The following is an 8,533-nucleotide window of genomic DNA, read 5'->3' as shown; positions in this document are numbered from 1 at the left end:
GGGCGACGCGAGGAGGGGGGAGAGTGGGGGGGAGAGTGGGGGGGGGAGGTGGGGCCGAAACCTAACTTCATTGTTCGCGGTACTGACTCTACCCTAAAAATCCCGTTGGCAGCGCCTGCGCACTGCGCGCTCTTTGTGCCGGGCTGCAGCAAGCGGCTTGTTTGTGTCTCTCTCTCCCTGAAGCTGTGGAGGCGGAGCCTGAGAGGCGTGGTCTGCCTCTTCGAATTCGGATTGGATTCCCGCAGGGAGGTAGGCGGGCACAGGGTGGAGCTTCCGATAACAACACTCGGAAGCCGGGCTGGGGCTATTTGTTGCTGCGCCGCCTCCGCCCGAGTCATAGTCCGCGCTCTTCTGTGGCTCTCTTAGCAGCAGCAGCCGCCGCCGCCGCCGCCGCCGCCCTATGATCACTGCCTTCACTTCCTCTTTCTCTTCCTGCCGAGCTGCCTGCCTCCTAGCGCTATGACTGTCGTCTCTGTCCCGCAGCGGGAGCCGCTCGTCCTGGGCGGCCGTCTTGCCCCGCTTGGCTTTTCCACCCGCGGTTACTTCGGGGCCCTCCCGATGGTGACCGCGGCACCGCCGCCTTTACCTCGGATCCCAGACCCCCGGGCACTGCCTCCAACCCTCTTCCTCCCTCACTTCCTAGGGGGAGACGGCCCCTGTCTGACTCCCCAGCCTCGCGCACCAGCAGCTCTGCCCAATGGTAGCCTGGCCGCTGCGGGAGGCACCCCGCGGGCAGCGCCAAAGAAGCGGCGAAAAAAAAAGGTGCGGGCCAGCCCGGCGGGGCAGCTACCCAGTCGCTTCCATCAGTACCAGCAGCACCGGCCGAACCTGGAGGGCGGCCAGAGCCCGGCGACTGGCCGGAGCGGAGCGCAGGAGGTCCTGGGCCAGGCCACCGTCTCGGTCCCGAATCCTGCAGCCGCAACCAGAACTGAGGAAGCGAGTCCCGTCCCTGGGCCGCTGCGGCCCGCGGTACCGGGCCAACCCCCGCTGAGAAAAGAGGTGAGGGCTGCGAAGCGGGTCTGGGGGGCCGTTGGGAGTTTCGGCCCAAGACGGCCACTGGCGGGCTCTCGGGCTTGGGAACCGGCCGTGAGGGGGTCTGGAGGGTGGGGGCTGGGCGAGGGGCGGCTGTTTACTCGGGAGGGAAGTTTCCGTGACGCCCGCTTGGTTTTACTGGGGGAAGAGGGGGAAGGGGAGGCATGCGCTGGCGCTGCCGATTGGCTCCCGGGAGTCAGCCAATGAGAGGAGCAGTTGCGCCCCAGCAACAGCCCCGATTTAGAAGGCTGGCTGCGTTCCAGGGGGTTTCGGCGTTCCGGGCGCGCGCGGTGGTGGGGGAGGGCAGGGACCCGCGGGAGGGCTGACGTCAGCGCGCGCTACGTGCCGAGCGCTCCGGCGCTCATGAAGGTGGAGGGGCCGAGTGGGGGTGGCCGGGGAAGGGGTGGGGCCGGCTTTGGGCTTCTACGGGCTCTAACGCCCTGCGTGGGCGCTGTACCCGGGCTGGAAGCGGCTCGATTTCGTTTGGCTGGCCCTTTGCCGAAGTGTGGGACTCCCAGTCCAATTGGGGCTTTGCTTACCGCGAGTCTGACTTACTACTTTGTGGGACTTTTAAAGTTTCAAAGTTCGCAAGAATGGCATTAGTTCTTATCTTCTTGGAAGAGATCAATTTTGTGGGCCACTCTTAATGTTGAACTGAGTTTATTGTTCAGCAATTCCCATCGTGTACTATGTTGACATTGAGTAATCGCGGGTAGTTTTACTTGTCCAGAAGTTTTCACTAATATAGTTGAATGACGTTATGTTGACCAAGTGCTGTGCAGTTTGATTTGGATAAAATGCATGAAAATTCATACGGAATTAAATGTCTAAAGTGGCTTATAATCTTAGCAAATTATAATTTCAGTGAATCATAGTTACGTGGAAACCTGCTCTTAACCCTTGGTTGGACTGAGATTTGGAGTTCATCTAGCTTATCTAGTTTATGCCCTTGGAAAAAGTTACTAACTTTAGATTATCTTCTCAGATTTCAAGTTGTAAAATACCACGACTGGAAATATTAGCGATAATATAAAAGAGCCTTTTGTATTTCGTTTGCTGACCAGTAAGATTTCTTTCTTCTGAACGAATATTCAAAGCCCAGGTTTGCTGGGAGTTACTGACATGGAATATGTTACATTGTACTCCTGCTTTGTTTTTGAGTGCTACTTACAAGTGTTGAAAGGACTGTAAACTAATTATACTTTTCCTTGACGATTTTTTATTTTAGCCTTTTCCATCACAACTTCTTGGAAGGTCCACTTAAGTTAGGAAAGTGATTTGATTGAATGAAACAAGTTCTTGAAATGGTTGTTAAATCAGAAGGAAAGAGAAACATTTTTTTTCCCCTCTGACAAACATTTGGAAGAGAGCTATTAAAATTATAGCTAGATGGACCAGAGGTTAGTTTGGATTTTTTTAGTTAGACATCTTAGAACTTGCTGATGTTGCATACTGGTTACAGCTGTGATTAATTGCATAATTTTTAGTGGCAGACAATAAGGTGTATATGGACATCTAGTGATAAGGGTAGCCAGTTTAAAAGTATATAATCAAAATAGTGAGCTGAAGACTAGGGGGAAAACATTTTAGAAGAAAATATGTAAAATATGATGTGAATTTTATAAATGATTTTTATTTTGAAACTCTGTTCACTTTTGTGTTCCTTATCTTTGTAGGTTTTAAAATCAAAGATGGGAAAATCGGAGAAAATTGCCTTTCCCCACGGCCAGCTTGTTCATGGTATACACTTGTGTGAACAACCAAAGATAAACAGACAGAAAAGCAAATATCACTTGCCACTAACCAAGATCACCTCTGCAAAAAGGAATGAAAATAACTTTTGGCAGGATTCTGTTTCGCCTGATAGAATTCAGAAACAGGAAAAAAAGCCTTTTAAAAATACTGAGAACATTAAAAATATGCATTTGAAGAAATCACCATTTCTAACTGAAGTGAGCCAAAAGGAAAATTATGCTGGGGCAAAGTTTAGTGATCCACCTTCTCCTAGTGTTCTTCCAAAGCCTCCTAGTCACTGGATGGGAAGCACTGTTGAAAATTCCAACCAAAACAGGGAGCTTATGGCAGTACATTTAAAAACGCTCCTCAAAGTTCAAACTTAGATTTCAGATTTCAGTATGTGTGTAAAACAGTTTTCCCCAAATCTTTGGACTCTAAAAAATTGGTACAGAAATGGAAATTTGCCTTGTTGCAACCTATAGGTGCAAAAGATGAGCTTAAAAAGTTACATACAAACAGCTTGTATTATATTTTATATTTTGTAAATACTGTATACCATGTATTATGTGTATATTGTTCATACTTGAGAGGTACATTATAGTTTTGTTATGAAAGTATGTATTTTGACCTGCCAGTGTGGTAGGTGTTTTGTATATATACAGTGGAGAAATTTTAAGTGTGTGCTAAGGCACATGGAAGACTGATTTATTTGCACAAGATACTGAGATTTTTTTTTTTTCCCAAGAAACTGCTCTCAAATCTCAAAGTGAAGATCCAAATGTGAAGTTTACTAATGCACTACTGAAGTTAAAATCTGTGGCACAATCATTGTAAACATGGGTTTTGTCTGTTTCCCAAAATTGATTTCTGCCTTCTGATCTGTAATTACTGGAAAACTATTCCCATTTTTGCCAAACTTAATTTCTTGAGTTTTGGTACATAAGCCATTCAAATTTAAAATGACTCTAATTTTAATGCCAACAAAATTGGTTGTAATCAAATTTCAAAGTAATAATAATAATTTGGCCCCCCCCTTTTAAACTAGTCTTGGTTCTTTATGTGTGACTGTTAATGTTTGTGTGAGATTATTTTGTGATTGGATTTTGACTCTCCTCTTTTGACTTTATGCTTATTATCCTACAAAATTTAGTAGTAATTTAAGACTTCTACCTCTGAGGAAGATTTACCCATCTACACATCTCACTAGATGAAATGAGTGTGTTAGTAAGTATATAACTCAGAATATATTTTTATGTGTGAATTTTTTTTTTTGTATTGGAGAGTTTACCTAGGGATACTTTACCACTTCTGTATATTCCCACCCCTTCTAAGCCCTTTTTAAAAAAAGTTTTGAGATAGCAGGGTCCTAAGCAACAAAGTGATACTGAGTTGTTGAGCATAGTTTCAAATTTGCAATCCTCCCTCATACTCCTGAGTCTGAAATTACAGGTGTGTGAGAGGTTTTATAGTTTTATAAAGTACCATCTGACTTAATTGCAATGTTTTTTAGTGAAAATGATATGATTGGCTTACTAGATTTTGGATTGTTTTTTTGAACCAAAATAAGTATTGATGTTAAGATTATTAGATGGAGAAAAATCTAAATCCTAAAGCTTGCTTGAGGATAAATATGACTGTGCTTGTACTTTGTCAAAAGTAGAGACATGGAACCTTGTTTCCGGTAGTGTGTGTGAGTGCATGTGTGTATATTTCCAACTGAGAAATTCTAAAAATGTGACTCTCCCTGGGTTTTAATTAATCTCAACAAAAAGGAAGTTTTTCTAAGTGGGCAGTAATTAAACATGAAAAGGAAAAAAAGGTGCTAAAAGAGTACATGAAAGCCTCAGCAACAGTAAGGCACTAAGCAACTCACTGAGACCCTGTCTCTAAATAAAATACAAAAAAGAAATAGGACTGGGGATGTAGCTCAGTGGTTGAGTTACCCCTGAGTTGAATCCCAGGTATCAAGAAAAGTACATGGTTCCTGAAAAATGGTATAGATGAGGAAAGTGTTTCTTGGGAGAGTCTTATATATCCTTTGTTTCATACAAGAAGGGAGGAAAGAGATTTCTGGCTGCATAAAGGGTGGAGGTAGTATAGGCATAACTTTAGAATAACTTCATAAGCAGTGCTGGGAGGGTATGATAACTCTTTAGGCTGTCACCACAAAATCTGAGAAATAGCCATAGTTCTGTATCACAACCTAGCACGTGTCATTTGCCACTGACTGTAATGTTTTATATGTAGAGAGATTAGCTATACACAATATTACATATACCTGGCTTTTAAAAATGCATTTAGAGAAACAGGTGATTAAAGTAATGAAAATAGTGAACCTGGTAATAAGACTTCCTGAAAGCAATAAGTTAATGCTTGATTAGAATTTTGAAAAGAATGGCTTAAGGTTGCTGACTATCTTAAAGTATTAAAATAGGTCTTAAACTTTGAGCAAAATCAGTTGAGTTGCACTGTAGATATATATTCAGTGACAATGTATTAGTGAATTTAAAAGTTAAATAGCTTTTGGTGTAAAATGCTCTATAGTGGCCCATTATTGTCAGGCACTTGGATTTTTTTCCCATGTTTTTTGCAAATTTGTTTGGTTTTGTGGGTATGTAAAAGTGAAGCATGTGTCAGCTTCAGAACTAAATTTATATTAGTGTCTCCAGTAAAGGGGCTCAATTGCAATGAAGTGAAAAGTTTATATGAGAATAAAAATTGTTAAATTTAGGGGCATTTAGGTATAGGAAAAATGGCAGTATGTGGTTAGTACTTTAATGAAGTTTCTAGATATTTACAATTTTATACTGAATTTATTCAAATCATTGATTTAGTGATATGGAAAGAGCTTTTTATTTGCATTAATTCTGGTACCAAGCATTGTTAAGTATCTTCCCTGTAGGGAGATAAAGGAAAAGGTAGTAAAAGATCAAAGTATATTCTTAAAAGGAGTAGTTCTTTACAAGGTACTTCTTAATGCAAATTTTAGGTTGTTTTATATAGTTTATAAATGAAAACAACATTCAGGTTTTGGGCATGGTAATTTGTAACCCTTTGCTTTCCTATATTTGAATATAAAGCTAGCATGTTGTATAAATACGGAATTTGAGTTGAATCTCATCATTCTATGCTTGAGGAAAATAATTTGAATTTTGTCTAGTACTTGACTTCAAACTATCTTTTAAAAGTCAGTTCTTGCTCTTATCTTTACCTCTTTGTTGAAAAGACTGAGCTCAACTTGTAATGTTGAGAGGGAAGAAAACAAAGATACCCATCCCAGTGTTTCTGCCTCTTAGCACCAGGGCCCAGAATGGACCTGGGAAAGAGGGCACAGCTAGTATAAACTTGGTGAGAGGGTAGAATTGAGTACTGTGCATTGCTCTGGCTGCAGTGGATTGGCTAGGTTCTTTGATGTCCAGTCACCTCCAGCAAGTTCTCATGTAAAAACATAAAAGTGTTTTTAGATGTCTGAAAGAAGATCTTGGGCCATCAAAGCTCAAAGTCACCCACCCCTGCCTTATTCCTAATTATTCCAGAAGTAGTGCTGGAGAGAAGCCTAATTAAGTGGTTTGAGTTTACCAAGAGGGGGGAGCTGGTTTTGTAACTAAGAGAGCTAAAAGGTGACAAGGGGAAGACAAATTTTGCAGACTTTTAAGCATTAGGGCCCAGGAGAGAAAGGGGAAGGAAAGAAGATGCAAAGGAAATTGAGAGCTGAAATTCTGCTCACAGATAAAAGTTGTCCTCAAATAGGTGGAAAAGTTTTTTTTTTTTTTTTTTCTTTTGTGGTGGTGGGGTTCAAACGCAGGGCCTTGACCCTTCTAGGCATGTGATCTAACACTGGCTTTGTCCTCAGCCCTGGAAACTTAGAAGTTCAGATCATAGTAAACTTTTAGTCACCAATTTTACCTTTTTCTAATGACATTGTAAGAACTAATGGGTTGGTTTGGGTGAATTGACATTTCCCAAATATCTGAAAATGACACATTCACAGGTTTAATAATTTTTGCACTTGATTATAGAGTTCTTGCAGTTTATATATAATAAACTGCCTTAACCATCCCTTCCCCTTGTTTGCCATTTGTCCAGCAGAATGTCTGCAATTCAGTGTGATGAATATGTAACAATTAGGATAGAACAAACATTAAATGTAAATCAAAATGACAAAAAATAGCACATTATTTTCTATAATAACACTGAATATTAAAAAAAAAAAGTCAATAGTATTTGACACAGAAGAGGAAAATATAATAGAGGTAAAAGTGAGTAGATAATGTAAAAAGATGTAGAATGTCCAGCAGCTCAAGTAGAGAAAAATTAAAAGTGTCTTTGAAAGGTATATTGGGGTAAGAACACAGGCCCTTGAACGACATGTTGAAGAACTTCAGCTTTATTATATAAGCATGGCAGAATCATCAGATTTGAGGAAAGGAATGAGATTCTTCAAAAACAAAATTGGTATTATGAAAAGATGGGAAAGGGAACAAAACAAATATTTTAATAGCTCAAAAGAGAAAAGGGCATTTTGAACATTGTCAGGGAATGTAAAGACAGCTTATTTTGGAGCATTGGAATGAAGGGTGAGGAAAGAAGCCTTTTTAGGTCTAGTGACTAGACAAATTACCAAGTAGGGATCTGGGCCGGCGGATTGGAATTATAATTTTGATTTGGTTTGTTGAACTTTGTGGATGTCCTGTAGGTAGTGCACGTGGAAAGGCATAGCAAATGGAAGATAGGTCAGACCTAAAGATACAGCTTAGGTAAATAGTGCACAGAAACAATAATTATAACATTAAAATGGAACTGAAATATGTCTCCCCATATCCTATTTTCTCTCATAAGGCTTAATGTGTTTCCTGGTACTCTTCATCCTCTTCGCTTCCTATGGCAACTTCAACTATGGTAGTCAATTAGTCGTTAAATTGGAATGTATTATGAAACAGTTTTACACAGGGATTGGTTCTTTACCTACCTGTAAAAGTGACTATTAATAGACCTAATTTAAGTTTTAAATTTGATAGCAACTATCTGTTGGTGAAAAGGAGCAACAACGTCACCTTCCTTTTCTATAGTCAAAGATAACATTTTAAACCACCAACCCAGTATGCCTTGCTGAGGTTTTTTTTGTTTTGTTTTTTTGGTACTGGAGATTGAGCTACATCCCTGCTGCGTTCAATGCCTGGGACACTCTCCCCACCTCCCTCCGAAAAAAAGTGGTGAAGCAGGTATCCTTGGTCATAAACTTAGTGACATCCACTCCTTCATCTTCCATGCTAAGGCTGGTGCTGCCCTCAGTGATGACTTTTGTCAGGCTCATTTTCTGTTGAACATTTTCTGTCCTGACAGTGAATTTGGCTACAGCAATAGGACGGTGGACATTATGGCCTCTAGAGAGCAGAAGCCCCTGGACCACCAGCCCCAGTATTATCTTTTTTTTGGTACCCTGGGGATTGAATCCAGGGGTGCTTAACAACTAAGCCACATTCCCAGACCTTTTTATTTTTTATTTTGACTAGACATATGTGGTACGTATGTATTTTGAGACCGGGTGTCACTAAGTTGGTGAGACTGCCCTTGAATTTGCAATCCTCCTGTCTCCTGAGTTGTTGGGATTATAGGCCTGCACCACCATGCCTGGCTCCCAGTGAGATCATGAGAGGAAAAGAGAGGCCTCTCTGCTGCTGTGGAATCCCTGCCTCAACTCAGTCATCAAACACACTGAGAACCATCGCCCCCCTCCTCCCAGTTTCCATCTCAGATCTTCTGA

At 41.6% G+C, this 8,533-nt stretch overlaps 1 protein-coding gene across 1 annotated transcript; it reads left to right on the top strand.

The window, feature by feature from the left end:
• The first annotated feature begins 325 nt into the window (after nt 1-325).
• Pnrc1 (proline rich nuclear receptor coactivator 1) lies at nt 326-3,810 on the top strand. Its single transcript, XM_076859930.2, has 2 exons — nt 326-999; nt 2,709-3,810. The coding sequence occupies exons 1-2, from the start codon at nt 460-462 to the stop codon at nt 3,150-3,152; spliced, it is 984 nt and encodes a 327-aa protein (XP_076716045.1). The 5' UTR covers nt 326-459; the 3' UTR covers nt 3,153-3,810.
• The last annotated feature ends 4,723 nt before the right edge of the window (nt 3,811-8,533 follow it).

Source organism: Callospermophilus lateralis, chromosome 6 (assembly GCF_048772815.1).
Source record: "Callospermophilus lateralis isolate mCalLat2 chromosome 6, mCalLat2.hap1, whole genome shotgun sequence".
NCBI classification, from domain to species: domain Eukaryota; kingdom Metazoa; phylum Chordata; class Mammalia; order Rodentia; family Sciuridae; genus Callospermophilus; species Callospermophilus lateralis.
The sequence above is the reverse complement of the archived record's forward strand: the minus strand, read 5'-3'. Positions and strand labels throughout refer to the sequence as shown.

Excerpts from the sequence above, each read along its gene's own strand:
- Pnrc1 (XM_076859930.2), top strand. The coding sequence starts at position 460 with ATGACTGTCGTCTCTGTCCCGCAGCGGGAGCCGCTCGTCCTGGGCGGC. Across the intron at positions 1,000-2,708 it reads AACCCCCGCTGAGAAAAGAG|GTTTTAAAATCAAAGATGGG; the intron begins GTGAGGGCTGCG and ends TTATCTTTGTAG.